Source organism: Stegodyphus dumicola, chromosome 9 (genome assembly GCF_044657685.1).
Source record: "Stegodyphus dumicola isolate Sdum_Otavi_A_Nest chromosome 9, ASM4465768v1".
Lineage (NCBI taxonomy): Eukaryota > Metazoa > Arthropoda > Arachnida > Araneae > Eresidae > Stegodyphus > Stegodyphus dumicola.
The window spans coordinates 43621487-43641438 of NC_140776.1; the positions used below are offsets into that span (position 1 = coordinate 43621487).

Consider the following 19952-nt stretch of genomic DNA (forward strand, 5'->3'; position numbering starts at 1 on the left):
CCTGCATCACTATTTCGCTACTGAGTTATCGCTAAAGCATAATTTCATTTCGTTGTTTGTTCAGACATAATTTTTTATAATGAATGATGCTTTTTCTTTGAAAAAATTCTCGGTAAAGTGCAGAATCGCCCACTTATTTTTTTGCCGCTTTTTACAAGGGTAAAAACAATTGAATTTTTATCAATTTTCTTTTACTTTTTAAGTGAAAATAGGTCAATGTGTACATAGATAAAGTCAAGGGTGTGCACAGTGCCATTTTTGTGCAATTCTAGGATTTTTTTTAAGTGAAAATAGCTCGATGTGCAAATGGATACCGAGTATGTGCAATTCTTAAAAACCCATCAAGCAGTGGGTGATTCTGCACTTTACGCAAAATTGCCGACTTTTCGTCATGGGCAATTCCCAAATTGTTAAATCCATAGGATATCAAAAAAGGATTTAAAATAAAAAAAAAAAGGATTTAAAAATTAAACTAGTATGTCAATGGTGTCTTAAGAAATATAGAACTATATAAACTTACGCAATCTGAAATCAACATGTACGCTAGATTTGGCGCTCTGTTAAATGGGCGCGTTTGCTAGATTTGGCGCTTTTGCGCATACATTTTCGCTGCAATTTTTTTACGGCCCTCAAAACCGAATACTACCCTTTTTTTTAACCTGATATTAAATATTTGTAGGTTGATAAACTTGTTAATGTCCTGTACTCCATTTAATCATTGAATATGATCATATAACAAAAAAAGTGTCCATGCTCTGAATCTATTTCATTCAACAAAAAATAAATTTTCTATATCAAAATGATGATCACATATTAATTTTACTGACAATTTTGTGACAAAAAGCATAATGCCTTCCAATTTTCTGCTAGAAATTTGTGTATATATGTGTTGTCAATGAAAGACATGATGAAAAGATAAATTTGGTCATTCAATGTATTTTTTTAAGTGTGTACTATTTTGTGAATCATTGCAGTTGTCCTGTAGGTCATAAAAGTATATTATTCTTTGTTTTACCATGCTTATTTATGTTTGCTATAATATAATCAAAAATGTATTTTGCTGTTGTTGTGGAATATATTGTCAAAATGTCTTACATTTTCCAATTGTAGTTTTTTTTAAATGAAATTTGACAATTAATTAAATATTGCTTTGTAATTTTTGTAACTACTTTTATCTAAGGATTAACTACTAGCATTGGATGGCTTAAAGTTATTTTGAAATTAGTTTTTTATGTTTTCATTCATTAACTGTATTTTCATTTGCTTATACAAGCAGCTATTGGTGTATTTTAAATTTTATTTTTATTTAAAAATTACACAAATGATATTCAGACATCTATTAAAAGATTGATTTAAAAAGAAATCACAGATCTGTGAATGCTTTTACATTTTTCCTGCATGAGGTAAAGCTGTAAAACTTGATTACTTGATTTTGTAATTTGTTTTTATGAAAATTTTTGATAAGTATTTTTGATTTTTGCATTCATAGATCTTTTTTAAGTATTCCTCCCCCCCCTGGATTTAAATGAAGTAATCTTTGTTTATGCTGTATTTCATAGTGTCTTTCAACACTTAAAATGTGTACACATAAATAAGCATCAGCTTAATTTTTTTCTTAGGTGAAATCTTTCTCTAGGTATGCATTCAAGAATTTTTTTTCCCATTATCATTTTATAATGTTGATGCTGAATCTTTTTCATAGTACAGAGTGTTACTTTCATGCAGCGAATGCATTAAAATTTTTTTTTACAGTTAATGTTGAATCAAGGTTTTATCAAACCACTTAGTTCGGGCATACTTTATTTCAAGCCTCTGACTGTGCGATCCTTAGAAAAACTCTCTGATTTAGCTGATGTGATGATGAGCAGACTTAATGCTCAAAAGATGTTATTTCCTACTCTAATACAAGATTCAGTCCTGAAAAAAACTGGTGAGTTTAAATTATTAATTAAAAGTATCACTTTATGTTTAAAATCAAAATGAAAGTTTATCATAATTTTATGAAGTAGTGAATGTTATTTATATTGTGTTTCCTTAACAAACAGTTAAAGTTTTCTGGAGCATTAATCTGGACACCCATAATCCGGACCTCAAAGCTACAAACTTACGCGTGCGCGTAATACTTTTACGCATGTGCATAATATGTTTACACATGTGCGTTTAACCCTCTAGGCAGCAAGGCCATATATATACGGCCTAGAATATTTTGTGGTATCTGTAAGAACGTACATATACGTGCATATTAAAATATGTCAAAGAAATTAAGGCAATATATCAAAAGTACGCAATTCCAGGTGTGAAATACCAGGAGAGTTTTTACATTAAAATCAAAAAAATAATTTGTTCTCATTGTAGTTTTGGCAAATTTGTGCTTTCTTAGCGAAAACCCATGCCGCTCAGAGGGTTAATGTGTAACGGACGGTATAAGCTAAGCTAAAAATATCTAATTATCTATTTCAGTTAATGTTGCCGATTGCGTTGTTCCTTAATCTTCGAATTGGATCTGGCTTATTATTTTTTGCAGACTGTTAGAGCAATTTTATAAAATTAAGCTTGAACTTTCGATTATGTCAAAAAGAATTTCCGATTCTGGAGCTGCTCAAGGATCTACAAAGCGAAAGCATGTTTCGATGTCCATCAAACAAAAAGTGGAATTGCTGCAAAAAATGGATAAAGGCATATCCTTTGTTTCTCTAACCATTTGGAAATCTGTTTATCAATTTCATGCTGCTCTGTCAGCACTACCCTTATCTTCAGGGCAGATGTTTTTATTTTATTCAGCTTATAATTCCTTACTAAATGTAGTATTTCATCTCAATGTATTCCATCCTTGATATGATTTAAATCAAATTCCTCGTCATTATAAATATCATGAGTACACTTCACACATGCACGCGTTAAAAGAAATGTTTAATAAAGTAAACAAATGAATATTAAGCTTTTTTTTTTTTTTTTTTTTTGTAAATTTTGATACCCTTTAGATCATAATTTCTCTTTATTGCATAAATTATGGTTTCATATTTTTAATTTTATAATTTCTGCATGCCATCCTACCAGATTTAAACCGTTAATCTATAATCCGGAAAAATGGATAATCTGGAATCGAAGTCCCAACGAGTCCGGATTAAAGACTTTTGACTGTATAAATTTTTATGAAGCAGGAGACCTGTAAAATCGATTATACCCTTATTGACATTCTAACCACAAATCTTTCAGTTGCTAACCAGACATGCTACTACTTATACCACAAGAACATGCATGGACGAAGATATGATAATTATATAATGCTTATAATGGTATTAAAGTAATTAATTATTATTTTTTTTATTTAATATGCTGTAGGTCGCTGGGAAAATGCTGGTTTATTCAAATTGAATGACAGAAATTCATTTTCTTATTGCCTTGGACCAGTAAGTTCATTAATCAGTATTATAGAGACTATTGACAAAATAATAATACATGTTGTTTTCCATATCTGTCTTTTAATTTCTTGTAGTCAAATACAAATGAAACTATGCATTTCATTTGTTGTTAGAAGAAGCTTCCAATTATAGTCAGTAAATAAATTTTGAGATAGGAATTTTTGTTACTGAAATTAGTTTAGAAACTTATTAATTTCTATGCATATATAATTATTTCTTTGTTTTTCCAGACACATGAAGAAGTTGTTACTCTTTTGCTTTCAAATTTACATATATCTTACAGAAGTCTGCCTCTGCGTTTTTACCAGGCAGGTAAATTAGTTCTTTATGAAATAATAGCTTTGTGCTTTTACTTTTTTAAATATGCTTTGCATGCAATTATGACTAAAATAACCAATTTTCTGCATTTAAACTTAGTTTATTTCTAATTTCTCATATCTAATAAAAATAATGGTTTGAAGTTATTAATACTTTGCTATATGGTATTAAATTTATTATTTATCTAGCATAATTAATAATAACTCATATAGTAGATTATCTGGAATATTGTTTATCCAAATTTAATAAAATTTGTTGACTGGTGATATGAGTTTTCAAATATTTCCTTTCTGAAGCAAAATATTCCTTTCTTGGGATACTTATACTGCTCGACATTGAAAATGCAACACCAAGAAGGAGTGGTCAGAAATTTATGCAAATTTTAGAGTAGACGCACGCCACTGAATTATGCGATGATGTGAAATGCGCAGCTCTCCGACGCACGTGAAGTAAGATATAAGGGAAGGAATGTGCAGAATGGACAATATTCATGTCGTTATTTCTGCCAGACGAATTATCGAAGGAAGTTGGTTTATGTCCTGGAGGATATGTGTAATAGGAGAGAATGCCAGGTGGCCATCAACAAAGGTATTTCCAGCAGATAGATGATTTTGCGAGGGGTATGGTTATCGGACTGAGAAGGGCAGGTTAGTCCTTATGTCAAATCGCAGCTGATACCCATATGGATGCAAGCACGGTGCATCGGCTATGCAAACATATTTGGAACAAGGAAATGTGGGAAGAAACAGGGGTGCAGGTGCAGCCAGAGTGACGTCAGCACGCGCGGATCGACGCATCCGCTGACAAGCTGTGGCGGTCCCGCAAGTCACTTGTACTGCGATTCTGCAGCATGTGCAAGATACCCTGGATGTTCCCGTATCGACTAGAACCATTTTCCATTGATTACTTGAACGTGGCCTGCACTCACGGTATCCGTTAAAAAGACTGCCATTGACCCCACAACACAGACGGCAACGTTTAGAATGGTGCCGGTCTGGAGCGATGTGGATGACAGAAGGGCGAAACGTCGTGTTTTCAGATGAGTCACACTTCTGTTTATCCAGTGACAGTCACTGCATACGTGTGGTTTTGACGTGGAGACATCTAATCCGGCCGTAACTGTGGAACACCCCACTGCACGACAACGTGGCATAATGTTTTGGGGCGCTATTGCCTACGATTCCAGGTCACCTCTAGTTCGTATTCATAGCACTATGACGGCCCAGCAATACTTGGATAATGTACTGTGGCCGGTGTCAATCCCCTACCTTCAGGGGCTGCCTAATGCAATTTTTCAGTAGGATAACACTCGACCACACAGTGCTCGCATCTGCCAACATGCTCTGCAAGGTATACAGATGCTTCCCTGGCCACCGTACTCTCCTGACCTGTCACCAAATGAACATGTGTGGGATGTGATTGGATGCTGTTTGCAGACTCTGCCCCTGCCTCATTCAGAAGATGAACTGTGGCAAATGGTTGAAAGGGAATGGACAGCCATCCTCATCTGCACTCTTATTGACTCTACGCCTAGACATGTTTGTTCATGCATCGCTGCCTGCGGTGGTCGTACATCCTACTGAGCCGACGCCGTTCTCGCTCTGTATTCTATCATTTTGAAATAAAGATCACTTATTGCTGCTTGCTGTCTCTGTCTTTTTTCCAAATTTCATCGCTTTCTGACCACTCCTTCTTGGTGTTGCATTTTTAATGTCGAGCAGTGTACGTATTGACGCAACCACCTTGGTGCAGTTTGGTGATTTTTTGCAGATAAAAATGTAAAAGTTACTTATTGAGTGCAAGTTAGTGGTTTTTGTGCCTTTTTTTTAAGGAAGATTCCCAAACTATTGATATTTATCGTCAGTTGGTAAACATGATCGACATATGAAAAGAAAACATACTTTAGCAATTTGAAAGAATTATTGAATAAGGATTACAAAATGCATTAAAATAATAACTCTTACATTCTTCTTCAGATTTCTCTCTTTTTTAGTCCAAAGGGGCTTTGTTCCTGAAGGACTATTGTTTTCGTTTTGCGATTTTTGTGTCGATTCACTACAAACAGTGAATCACTTTTCAAACTGTTACCACAAAGTATTATCGCCCTGTGTTATATTTAAAGAAATTGAATAATGAAAAATCTGCATAAATGTATATATATTTCTCGCATTGTGATAAAACAATGGTACATAGAGCCATCGAATTTTGAAAGACTTAATCCTCCTATGAATATGAGCATGTGGAAGACCAAATTTGAAATTTGGAACTTGTTTTATTATCGCTTTCCTATTTTGTAAAACTTTAACAATTTTTGATTAACAAACTCAAGGATTTCAAAGTGAGCAATGGCAACTTTGTACAGAAAAAAACATTTTTATCTCCAGCACGTGAGTCTCTGTATTGGAAATTCTAAGGATATGCTCATCTTAAAACTATCTTGCGATATTGCTGTTGAACTGAATTTTATGGTTTAAGTGCGAAGAACGGGATATTTAATAAATAAATGTAACACACAAAATGTTAAAAAAAGGCCCCTTTGGATGTAATTTAAAATCTGAAACATTTCAAATTTTTTTTTCCCCACTTGAAGTACCCAGTAATCTGTTTTCATTAAAAAAAGTTACTAGTGTTTTTTTATTGCACTAGTAACAACAGAATTGTGGGGACTGAGCTTCATGAAATCCTCAATAATAGTGACTATTGAAGAAACGCATTTCCTCATCCTTTTCAGCAAAATTCTATATTCCTGCAGAAATTTTATCCCAGTTTCTTTCATTGTTGGCAAATTCCATAAGGTCATATTTTAAAACTAAGTTTAAGGCAGAAAATATCATCATTTTTTTTATAAAAAAACTTGGAACTTGGAGTGCAACAAAGAAGAATACATATGAAAATGCTTGCTTGAACACATTGCTTGACTGAGGAAGTGTTATGAGCATGTTTGGTTGAAGATTGGTTATGCACATAGTTCCCAAATTTTGGCCCATTCTGAAAATTTGGTGATTTCAATTAGGTGGTTGCATTAATACACAAGTACCCTTATTGACTTTCTAATAGTACTTATAATAATTATTTTCCCATAATCATTCTAACCATTCATGGATGATAAAGTAATCATAACCTTCCAAAATGAAAAAAGTGAAGCCAAATGCAAAGACCTTGAATTGAGTGATGTTATAAAAAATACTCTAGCTCGTACAATAGAAGAAGCTTTTCATGCCCTTAAAATTATAATTACTTGGTTTGAGTCCAATGAAAGGTTAGGTTAGTTTGGTTTATTTGATTAAACAAAGCACTTAAGAGTAGCTGCCTAAGGTGAGGAATGCTTTTATGGATAACTTTCTGAGGGAAACTGCCTTATATTCATGCTATTCATGGAGAAAACTACAGAAGTACACATGTATGTATCCCATTTGCCTGAAATCAAAGCCAGTTTAAACTACTAATGTTCAGACTTTATCCTTTGATATCTGAAAGACTAAGGCAGCTAATTCAACTCGTCGTTTCAGATTATTTGCTGAGAAGAAGGTATTCAGTCAAACAGAAATCAGTAACTGATTGTATAATTTTAAAAATGCCTTTTTTCTGTTTATTTTGCTTGAAATTTTAATTTTAATTTTACTGAAAATTTTTATTTAAATTTAAATTTAAAATAAAATATTGATATTTCAGAGTGAATGTGCTGTTGTATTGTAATGTACGTTTGTGAATAAATGCTTTGCCTAAAGTAATACCAAAAAAATGTGGCAATATATTATTTGAGCTTCTTATAGTCTGACAAGAATTGGGTAATCAATGATCTACTATACTGTATGAAATACAGTCTTCTTCTTCTCCTTTTTTTTTTAATTAAATAGCAATAAAAAAGTTATCACAAATCATCAGTTTGAAACAAAACTATCTACAAAAAATGTGCAAAGGAAAGGAAAAGTGTGGGGGCTTGCTACAATGATAGCAGATTTTTAATGAAGTTTTTTATATGTGATGTATCCATAATATTATTTTCTATTAATATCAATCACAAATAAATAAGATTTTTCTGAAACTTTTTGCCTGAATTTTTTTATTAAATTAATTGCAACTTTAGAAAACTCTTTCGTGTTAGCTATTTATTCACAGTTGATGTTAAATAAATATGTAGTCCTGTGAGAAAACTTTAAAACTATATTTTGATATATAGCCATGTAACACCATATATATTGATTTATATTCTTATGATTTAAAAAAAAATGTTTTGCACAAATCATTTTATACGTTTGTTTGATCAGTTATGGTAAAGAACATAAGGATGACCTGCAGGAATGACCAATTTTTATATCAGTTTGAACCATATAGTATAATTCAATAATGTTCAAGAGCCATAACTGTATTTTTATATCTTAAAAGTTGCAAAATTTTTTAATTTTTGAATAGTAACAGATGTTTGAAGTAAATTAACAAAGAATTTACACGCTTTAAATAGGTGCTTATTAATTATAATTATTTATTAACAAAAAGCTTTTTAATCTTACTTTCCATTTAGGAAAATATATTCCTTTGCTTTAAAAATTAAAAAAATATTTTTATGATACAATGAGCATCTTTTTCTCTTCTCTCCTCAGACTGAAAACCAAGTATTTTCCTCTGGTTTTTTAAATTTTATACCTGATTATAACTGTCAATTGATTTTAATAGGAATAAACTGAAAATGCAAGAAAACATAGAGGTTTCCACATTAATGTATGAACCTTTTCATTCAAATGAAAAGTTATGCATTAATTTGAAGAAAAAAAAAAAAAAAACACTAGTAATCTTTCTATGGGTAGAATGATAGAAGGTGGAATGAAATGTGTTGCTAAAAAAAATGAAAATTCAAGATGTGAATATTATTTTAAAGTAACTGTCAGCTTATCAGAGTTTTTGCATAAAAATAAAATTACAATTTTAATTGCAACAGATGTGAAAAGATGCAGATATCAAACTTAGATATAAATAATTCAGTTACATAATTCATTTGATGAGAACTGTCCATTAGATGTAGCTGGATTTTTCTCCAATGAAATTTCAATTATATACTGTATATACCTGCATATAAGTCGACCCCCTCCCCACTTCGACATAAAGAATTCGTAGAAAATAAGAAACCCGCGTATAAGGTCGACCCCCCACTTCCGAAATCGATCGAGAAACTTTGTAAAAATTTTTTTTTAAGTACTACATTTATTCAAAATCATCTGAGAAAAAAAAGTAAATATACGATAAAAAATACTTTGGTAAATAAACAAAATCAAAATCCTTTCAACATCCGATTCATGGTCAGATTCTCCAAACATTTCATACAACTCTTCTGTCGTCATTGGCTCATCATTATACATATTTTCAGTCTCGAACTCTGTATTGTTACAATCACTAACGAAAGAACGACCGTAAAATGGTTTTTTCATACGTAACGTAAAATCTATCTGCATTTTCCCTTTTTAAAAGTTAAAAGAAATATTCAAAACTGTTCAGTTATTGCGTGGGCTATTTTTATAAATTTTGACGTGTAATTTTTTTATTGCTGGATATTTAAGTCATGAAATTACTTCAAGCAAGTGACTTATTTGATAAGTCGTCCAATTTGAGTGCGGGAAGAAAACAACTGCATTATATAAAGAAATTTTTGAACTTCCGATCTTTTGATTTTTTATGGCCCCGCGCATAAGTCGACCCCCCACTTTGAAGTCTTTTTTTTGTCCAAAATATCTCGACTTATACGCGGGCATATACGGTACATTTATCTTGCCTTTTATGAATATTTAAGGTGCATCTTCAGTAGAATGTGTTTCTAATGTATTCATCGTTTTTAAAGTTTTGTAAGATTTCATTATTTTTGCTGTTATGCAAGTGGCTTAATATTAATAGGAAGCCTAGCAATTTCTCACACAGGCGTGAAGAACAGCACAGAAGAAGGGTGTAAATAGCCCTTTTATTCCCAAACTCTTTAACAAAAAGGCACGTACTTCATGCTCACAACATCACCAACTGCTTGCGGTGAGGAACTTAAGGATAATTTGACAATAAATTCAAATTGGTAAATAGTAATGCTGGGCCACAAAATTTACGTAAAGCTAACAGTCTGACTCAACAACCTATACTGGCAATAGACTTGATAAATGGCCAGAATGCGTAGCTGCAACTAAGATTAACAGCTGGAGGACAGAATAGCAACACATGCTAGCGAAATCACGCTCTGTCAAACCTTTTCATTCCGCCTGTTTAAATACTCTCTTCGCTTAACTTAATTTGCATTCTGGTGAGGAAATGCAAGTGGAAATAAGAAGCTCTGAAAAGATACCAAAATTAAAATAACTGGTTATTCAAACTAAGGGAAACTCTACAGTTTCAGTAGCCCTTTTTCTGCTGTCAAAATAGCCATTCTGTTCTTAAACCAACATCATATTCACCTATCAAAAATTGGCATGAACTTTATAGACAATCTAATACATTTCTAATAGTAGTAGTTATTTATTGAATCATAAGCTATGTATTTTTGGTATTTATGCATTATCCCCTCGACCGTGGAAGCTGGATACCATCAAATCATGAAATTTGGCAGATCCTGCACCAGTCATTCCTGGGGGAATTCTAAAGGAACTGATGCCTCTTTATTTAACATAGAATTAGTATTAGACCCATTTAATTTTTTATCTTTGTAAAAAAGGCTTTTGTCGATTTCTGCTATTTTCTTGGGCTTTCCATTTTACATGAAGGTCTTACTGATAAAAGAAAGTTTACAATTTTTAGAACGATCTGAATGAAGAATTGTTTTGAAAAGGAAATGTTTTGGAATAAAATTGACAGGCAACAGCTTATTACCTTTAATGAATAATATACTTTTAAATTAAGTTTAAATTTGCTACTTTTAAATTTGTTGTTCTTTCAAAATATTTCATGTATACAAGATGTGGATTGAAGGATGTGTTTTGTGCTTTCTGAAGAGAAAATATTTCTATTTTATAAACCAAATGTGTTGTGAAATGCATTGTATTAAAATTTCTAAGAGCAAAATGAGTAACAGGGTTAATCGGAAAGAGAAAAACCATCAGTTGTTACTTCTACATGGAAAAAATATTCCAAACGTATACCTGAGAAAGGTAACCTATTATTTCTAACATTTCTAAAGCTCAATTGTTGATAAAAAGAGAAAATTCACTGATGCAGAAATCATTTGAAGAGTCTTTCAATTCATCTGTAGCAACACTAAATAAAATAATAAACCAAAATTTTCAACTTAAGAAACTAAATTTTCACCTTGCTTTTTCTGAGACATGTGGCTCAATGCACAACAGTTTGCAGAACCCTGTATGAAAACTATTATTTAGCAAGAAAATAAATGGAAATACATCATGAAGTTTGATGAAATATGGGTGTGCCTAAATGACTGCCACAAAAAAAGGTCTATTTATCATCCAGAACAAAGAGGAAAAAGTGTACAAACCTGGGGTCTGTCAATGCAAACAAAGTTTTAGCAAGAAATTTATGACTGTTGCAGGATTCTCTTTCAGTGGAAAATTAAAAAGTGGGAGAAAATGTTAAAATCAATTTGAGTACTATTAAGAGATACTTTTACGCTTGATATTTGCAGAAAAAAATTTATCCCAGTGACTTTCATAGAGTAAAACTTCATCAAGAGTGAGCAACAAGTCATACTTTGAAAAGTACCATTACATTCCTTGAAAAAAATGGAAGACTGATATAGGCACTGCATGTATAACCTTTTCAGTATATTCGTACAAAGTCCCCTGATGCTTCACCTATGGACTAATTGTGCCTTTGTTCTCTTAAAAATAACTCTTTCTAAACGCAAACACACCACAATAGATGGACTCCAGAAAATAATAGTTATCAATTAAGAAATCAATTATCTCCAGAAAATAATAGATGTATGAAAACCCCTTCTATCATGGAAATCACAATGCCGACTTAGAGTTGAAAAGAAAGGCTATTAAATCAAACATTTAAAAAAAAAAAAAAAAAGAGAGAGAGATAGAGAGAGAGAGAACTTTTTACATTTTAAACATAAGTAGACCCAAAATCATTCTGAAAATGTGTAAGCATCCTTTATATGCTATTAGTATGAACTCCCACAATTCCAACCTGTCCCTGTTTTGTTGGCAATATTCAGCTGACCGTATCGTGTTGATCAATGCACACTTTTTTTGTAGTAGGATCCCATAATTTTGAAAATAATTCACTGCTTGCTGTCACCCTCCCCCTTTTTTTTTTAATGCAAGAGAAAATATAACAATGAAAATTTTATTTTATATCCTTATTCTTACAAGCAAATGGTGGCTTATCAAGGATCAGTCAGGGTTACATCAAACAAAGCGAAGATGTTATCAGTGTGTTTTTATGTCACGCTTATCCAAAACTGGCACTAAACCAAGCTACTTGGCAACAGTTTCATGGTTGATGGGATAATTTGCAAGTACAAAATTATTATTAGGGGAACAATTATCATAATTTAAGTTACATTCAAACTTATGACAGTGCTTGATTTTTCTGTCTTTTGTTAAAACTAATCAAAATAAATAAATTCAACTTTTTTAAAGAGTGAGGAGGAGAATTGTTATTTCATCCTAAATATATGCCCTTATTAGAAACATGTTTAGTGAGGCATTTCCAGGGAGGTTATTTTGTAAATAAAAGAAAGGTAGCTACAAAAATAATTCATTGTAGTTTTGTGATTAAATAGTTAAGCTTTTAAGATGCTGTTTCAGATATCTTTAACATCTTTTATATCAAAACTGTGAGTTTAATTTATGTTAATATAATTCAATTATAAACTCTATTTTTGAATTTCTGTCTTGTATCATAGAAAGCAAGTGACTCTAATGAATTTATGAATAAGCTTATTTTTAGACTGCTGATTTTGCAGCAGAGAATTGGCTCCTTTTAACTCTCCGAGCATTACGGGTTTAGCCCTGAAATTTCAAAGTTCCTCAAAATGTCATGAATAAGTTTTTTTTTTTTTTTCCATTTTAAGTAAAAGACTACTCTCTCACTTCGTACCTTGATTCCTTTTCTTTCAATATACATCCAAACCGAAATCGGATACATTAACAGCTAGCAGAAATTTTCATGTGTAATGAATAAAGAAGCCAGCCTTCTATATGGAATTTTTCAGCCATAACTCTGAGAGGGTTAAGTATCAAAATATATATATTTGGTGAGTATTCATGTATTGCAGATATGCTGTGAGAAAACGGTACATTTCAGTTAGTTTTATTAAAATTATATGAGTGAAACATTCACTTTTATTTTCTGAATTAAACTATTGTGGTGTAGTGACCGAAACCGCTATGCAAACCCTGGGTTGTGACATCAGGTTGAAAACAAAACAGCATAAAAAAATTTATTGAATGCTAAAAATATGGCTACATACAATTCTGAAGAGAAAAACTTATCTTTTTTAAAAATCAAATTCTATACATCAAATGTGTGAGAGCAATACGTGGCTCTCGAGCCTGCGTTTTTAACATTGCCAGTAATTTAATATTATTTTAATAACAACTAAATTATTATATTTAGTCCCGTGATTTCATCATGTATATTGCACTCTGAATTTGCAATTTGAAATCATTCGTCGTAGATTTATCCGACTTTATCACAACTCCTCTCCTCATAAAGGAATTTTTCTTGACTATGGAAGGAAAAATTCTAAATACTTTTCACTGCTTTCAAAACACAAGTGGTAACCATTTAAGTGATAATAGAGAAGCCAGTTATATTACCCTGCACTTATTTCTAGATAACATAACCGCACAAATACAACAAAAATAATTTAAATTACTCCTAATGTGTGCCTTATACAAAGCATATTCCTCAAATTTTACACAATGCTAATACTTAAGATAAAACATTTAATTCTAACAATTTTTTTTGAAAATGAAATACACAATGCAAACAATTTTGAATCTACACAAATATAATTCCAAAACTGTACAAAAATCATTTTCACCCATTTTCATTACTTTTTACCTTACTTTGTATCCACTAATGATATTCAGTCACTAGACTAGGGCATGACTCAAGCCATCTGCATTATTGTGTAATTTGCCTGGCCTATGTACAATTTCAAAATTGTACATTTTTGTTGTACAAAATTGTACTGTTGGAGACACAATGCCCAGTGAGTCAAACGAAAATTTGATCCCATCATTTTGTTTAAAAAAGTCAACGTATTATGATCCGTCTGGATCTTGAATTTCTGTCCTTCTAAGGAATGACTTAGTTTCTTCAGTCTATAAATAATGGCCGCTAGTTCTCTTTCAATGGTGCTATAATTTCGCTCCACTTTAGTAAACTTTTTGCTAAGATACAGTATAGGGTGTTCCTCCCCATCCTGAATTTGAGACAACACAATACCCGCACCATATAAGCTGGCATCTGTCTGCACAATAAATTCTTTAGAATAATCTGGTGCAAATAAAACCGGACTTTTTACTAGTTTGGTCTTCAGTTTATTAAAAGCCTCGTCGCACTCTTTTGTCCAAATTACTTTTTCTTTTTTGTTTTTCCCCTTCAAAGCGTCTGTCAAAGGTGATGCAATACTGATGTAGTCTTTTATATACCTTGCATAGTAGCCCACAATACCAAGGTATCTGTGTTTTCGTAGTGGGGATCGGAAAATCTCTGATTGCTTGAAACTTGGCCTCACTAGGCGACCTTTTCCCAGACCCTACTTCATGACCCAGAAATTTCACGTGGTCTTGTGCAAATTTGCATTTCGAGGGCTTAGCAATCAATTTAGCCTCCTGAAGGCGACCTAAAACCACATCCAAATCCTTCATATGCCTGTCTCAAGTTGGCAAAAAGACTGCGATGTCGTCAATATACGGTAAAACAAAATTGTCCAGCCCTCCTAAAACTTGAGCGATCAATTGACAAAAATAGAAAGGTGCATTTAAAAGCCCAAACATCATTTTCTTCGGGATGAAAGATCCAAAAGGTGTCACAAATGCGGCATACCTCCGTGCACGCTCTGTTCTAACTTCCTCGTATCTCTTCGCAAAGCCTCATACTTGTCGCATTTCTTTGCTAAAATGGAAGCTGTTTTAAATTCTTCCCAATTGTCTAAGTAGTGCTCTCTTATTTCTAGAGGGACTTGCCGCTTAATTTGCTCAGTGAGCATAAGTTCCTTAAGACTTTCAAAATCTTCAACTTCTACTGAATCCAACCAATTCTCTAAATACACTCTCAATTCATACATTAAATCCACCCATAACATTCCGTTTTTTCTGGAATGTTCTTCAAATTTTGTTTTTAGTGCCCAAGAACTAAGCTTGAATCTCTGCATGAGTAATTTCTTAACATGCTGATAATCATCCCCTTTATCCGCTGGTTCTTTCACTATTAACTGGGCTACATCGTGAGGTAATAAAGGAATTAATTGCGAGACCCAATCAATCTCATTAACATTCTCTTTTTGAGCTTGTTTCTCAAATAGCTTAAAGAATAATGAAATATCTGTATTACTCGGTTCAAAACGCGGTACTAGATCTTTCAAATTAACCTTTTTTTTTTTGTTCAACTTTCGAAACCATGGAAGCTAGGCTATTAATCTGAACCACATTCATCAGTTTTAACCTTTCCAATTCAAAAACTCGCTTCCACTCCCGTTCCGCTCTCTCTTGTTCACGTTCCCACTCTGCTCTCTTTTGTTCACGTTCCCGTTCTGCTCTCTCTTGTTCACATTCCCATTCTGCTCTCTCTTGTTCACGTTCCCGTTCTGCTCTCTCTTGTTCGGCTATTTCTTCTGCTTTTCTCTGCTCAGCCGCAGCCCAAATTCTTGCTGCGTATTCTTTCTCAGCTTCTTCTTCATAGTCCTCGGCATTTAGAATAGCCTGCCTAATTTCTCTTACTCTATTTGCCTAAGACACATTTGTTTCAAACTCCTCCGCTAACTCCAATAGCAGAGCTTTAGTAAATTTCCTCATAAACTCACCCATTATGGAAAATTAAAGAAAAATAACCTACCTTGAAATACAATAGCACAAAAACAACAACAACAGGTCTATCTCTCCAAAACTGAATAATTCCCTAACAATTCTGAACACAAATTGCCTTACAACACTTAATAATAATACCTATGCCTACATACAAAGCGTATATAAAAAAATGCTAATTAAGAGGCAACCTTTTCCTGCTCTATTTCAACTATATAAATATTGTCTTCTAACTCTAGACTGAATTAAAAACTAGATTTTTCTGAAGCATACAATACTTCATACAATTTAAACAGTTACTAAAACAATAGAACAAACAATTTAATTTCAATTATCAACAGTAACCACAAGCTTAACTTTCAATAACCACCAGACAACTTTTGATCCCCAAAAACTGAACTATATCCAAAATAAACCTAGTCTCAAATAACTGGCATAACTTCTCCAAAATCACAAAAATGGTACTCACCAATTTTGAAGATGCCTTCAATTGACTCCCCTGGCACTACTTGGATATTCTTCCGGGAAATTTCACTATTTTGTGGCATTAGATCACGCTTCCTCCGGTGTTCCCTTCTGACACACTGTCACTTGTCACTGAAGAGGCTTAACCACGCGAACTGTCTTTGCACGCAAAATTAGATTTTCTTGAAGAGAAGAAAGTCTTGACTGTTCACATAAAACTAAATAATAAATAAAAACTAAATAAAAAATGTTCACAGGCGAAAAAGTCCGTTCCTAAATTTTACTCTCAGGAACGATCCCTAAAAACTGCCACCATTTTTTAATATTTACTGCTGTGGTGTAGTGGCCGAAACCGCTATGCAAACCCTGGGTTGTGACATCAGGTTGAAAACAAAACACAGCATAAAAAATTTATTGAATGCTAAAAATATGGCTACATACAATTCTGAAGAAAAAAAACTTATCTTTTTTAAAAATCAAATTCTATGCATCATTCGTGCAAGAGCCATACGTGGCTCTCGAGCCTGCGTTTTTAACATTGCCAGCAATTTAATATTATTTTAATAACAACTAAATTATTATATTTAGTCCCATGATTTCATCACGTATATTGCACTCTGAATTTGCAATTTGAAATCATTCGACGTAGATTTATGCGACCTTATCACACTATATATATATCTATATGTGTGTGTGTGTCCATCCGTCTGATGAGTTAAGAAATGATTTAATATGTCTGTTCTACTGATTTGTCTGTCGGCCTTTACTTCTTTCTTTTTGCTTTTGTTCTTACAGGTTCTCAACTTTTTCTATTGCATATTTTTAAAACTTTGGAATGTTAGAATCTTATTTTTTAATATAATTGAATTACTATATATATATATATATATATATATATATACAGGGTGTATCAGTACAGTGGTGACAGACTTTCAGGAGAAAAAAAGTACACCTATACGATCGGAAATGCTTTTCTGGTGTGGTAGTGATGACACAAAACTCAAAAAAAGGAAGGACACAAACAGTGAGATAAAACATGTTTTATTATGTTTAATATACAGAAACCTAGAAATAAGATCAAATGCAAACAAGAATCGTCATTAAACAAGTTGTTCGAAATTACGACTCAGGACCACGATGCTGGCCTCACTTCTCTGCCGCAGAGATGTTCTGCATCAGGAATGGAAGATGCATGATGCAAGGCCACTGCATCAGGGTCCAGGTTGTAATTAAGAACGCCTTTGATGATGGTCACGGTCTCTTTATGTTGTTTTTTCTTTGTTTTTTGTTGTACTCTGAATAATAAACATGTTTTCTCACCCCGTTTGTGTCCTGTTTTTCTTGACTTTCATGTCATCACTACAGTGCCAAAAAAGCATTTCCGACCATGCATTGCTATGTGATTACAGTACAAAGTCTGTAATCCGGATGTCCATTATCCGGAATGATCTATAATCCAGACCTCAAAGCCACAAACTTTTTTTTGTATGCTTTACGCGTGCTTGTATTGTATTTCTGCATGCGCGTATTGCGTTTATGCATGCGCGTAATGCGTTTATGCATGCCCACTTAATGTGTAACATATGGTATAAGCTAGACTAAAATTATCTTTACTAAATCTAAGGCATTTCAGTTAATGTTGCAGATTGCGCTGTTCCTTAATCTTCTAATTGGATCTGGCTTATTATTTTTTGCAGACTGTTAGAGCAATCTTATAAAAATTAAGCTTGAACTTTCGATTATGTCAAAAAGAGTTTCCAATTCTGGAGCTGTCAAAGAATCTACAAAGTGAAAGCATGTTTTGATGTCCATGAAACAAAAAGTGGAATTGCTGGAAAAAAATGGATGAAGGCATATCCGTCTCAAAATTATGCGAGGAGTATGACATTGGAAAGTCAACTGTATATGACATAAGCAAAAAGAAAAAGGAACTTTTTCAATATTTTGTGGAAGCATCTTAAACTAAACAACGTACACTGAAAGTTTAATAAAGTAAACAAATAAATATTAAGCTTTTTTTTTGTAAATATTGATACCCTTTAGATCATAATTGCTCTTTATTTCATAAATCGCGATTTCATATATTTAATTGTATAATTTCTGCATGCCATCTTACCAGATTTAAATTGATAATCCATAATCCGGAATCGCCGAAGTCCCGACGAGTCCAGATTACGGACTTTGTACTGTATATATATATATGAGAATAAAAATTACTGGTGATTTATTTATTTATTTTTACAGATATCTACAAAATTTAGAGATGAGATGAATCCAAGATTAGGTCTGTTGCGTGGACGGGAATTTATTATGAAAGGTTTGTGTTGTATACTATATATTCTAAATTATGTGATACTGTGTATTCAAAATTGCCATGTCAGTTTTTTTTCCCATTTATTTCAGAAATGATTTTGTAAAATACTGTAACTTTTATTTCTCCAAAGATAGGTAGTTAATCACAAACAACTTGCTATATAATACAATACCACTGTTAGCAGAAACATTTGTGCAGTCCATCTGAAATGTGTCCCTTCTCCCTTCCCCCAATCCAAGTCACTAGCATGTGCTGGCCTGTTACATTTGAAACCAATGTCTGTTGAAAAATTTTTAATAATTTTTATACTGAGAGCTTAGCAACTAGTCAACTAGTTGGAAGTGCAGTATATTGGCAATCTCTTCATTTAATTTTGACTATGAGGCTTTCTTTTTCATATTTCCTGCTGTTATGTTTCTCATATGTGTCATATGAACATGATACAGTTCTTTAAAAAATTCTCTAGTTGTTTTCTTTTTCCTCTGTTGATATATAGGTCTTTACCTCAAGTTGAGAACTTTATAGTTATTTAATCTAATTTTTAGTTCTATCATATTTTTTTTTTTACTAAGAACTCTGTTCCTTTATTATCATAAAGAACTTTATCTAGTGAAAATTAGTATTTACTGCCTCCCAAAACATGAGTGTTCATCAACCTGTCATGGAATTCCTCCATTCATGTATGAAGAATGATTGTACCGCCCAACCGGGCGCTTGTTCAGTGGTTACATTTTCATCATTGGTTAGCTTGTTCTGATGTTGCAGTCAGTGAAGTGAGATAAGTCACAACAACAACAGAATGATTGTGAAGCAACTTTTTTTATATTTTATTAAGAATGCCCACTGCAAATAGAAGTAATTTTTGAAGATTGGTCAACAGTTCTCGGTCTTTTTGTATGAGGAATGACGAGTCAAAATATGTTCTGATATACAGGTGTCCGAATCAAATGCACCTATTTTGAACAGTCAACTGAAAACAAAGTTTTAGGGGTACGAGGGCGATATTGCCCACATATGGGAGCTGAATTCATAGAGCTCGACGACAATACTTTTTTCTCGCATGTGATGCACCTGTGCTTTTGCTGAGCTGACAAACAGAAAAATGGCATCACTGCAAGGGAAGCCATGAATTGTTCTCTGGTATGTAGAGCACAAACCCGTAGTAAAAATCAAAAAATGTTTCAAACAGTTTATAACAGAAAGGCCACCTCAAACTAAGAGTATAAAAAAAAAAGGGAAGTGTACAGAAAAGATCCGGGTGATCAGCATTTACATTCTGATGCATGTGTGGAAAATGTTCAACAAGCTTTCATTTGGAGCCCTTGTCAGTCGATCAGGCAGGCAATTTCTGAATTATCTATGCCACAATCAATTGTTCATGATGTTCTGCATCAAAAACTAAGGATGTATGCATATAAAATGCAGATTATGCAGAAACTGCAACCAAACAATTGGCCACAGCAT

At 32.9% G+C, this 19952-nt stretch overlaps 1 protein-coding gene across 2 annotated transcripts in view; it reads left to right on the top strand.

Moving 5' to 3' along the window:
* The window catches only part of ProRS-m (prolyl-tRNA synthetase 2-like protein, mitochondrial), an 87237-nt gene that overhangs the window by 24632 nt on the left and 42653 nt on the right, over positions 1-19952 (top strand). For both annotated transcript variants that reach the window (XM_035350978.2, XM_035350981.2), the window contains exons 3-6: positions 1753-1930; positions 3343-3410; positions 3653-3730; positions 18419-18491. In XM_035350978.2, the coding sequence (XP_035206869.1) occupies positions 1753-1930; positions 3343-3410; positions 3653-3730; positions 18419-18491 (397 nt within the window). The remainder of the gene's footprint in view (positions 1-1752; positions 1931-3342; positions 3411-3652; positions 3731-18418; positions 18492-19952) is intronic.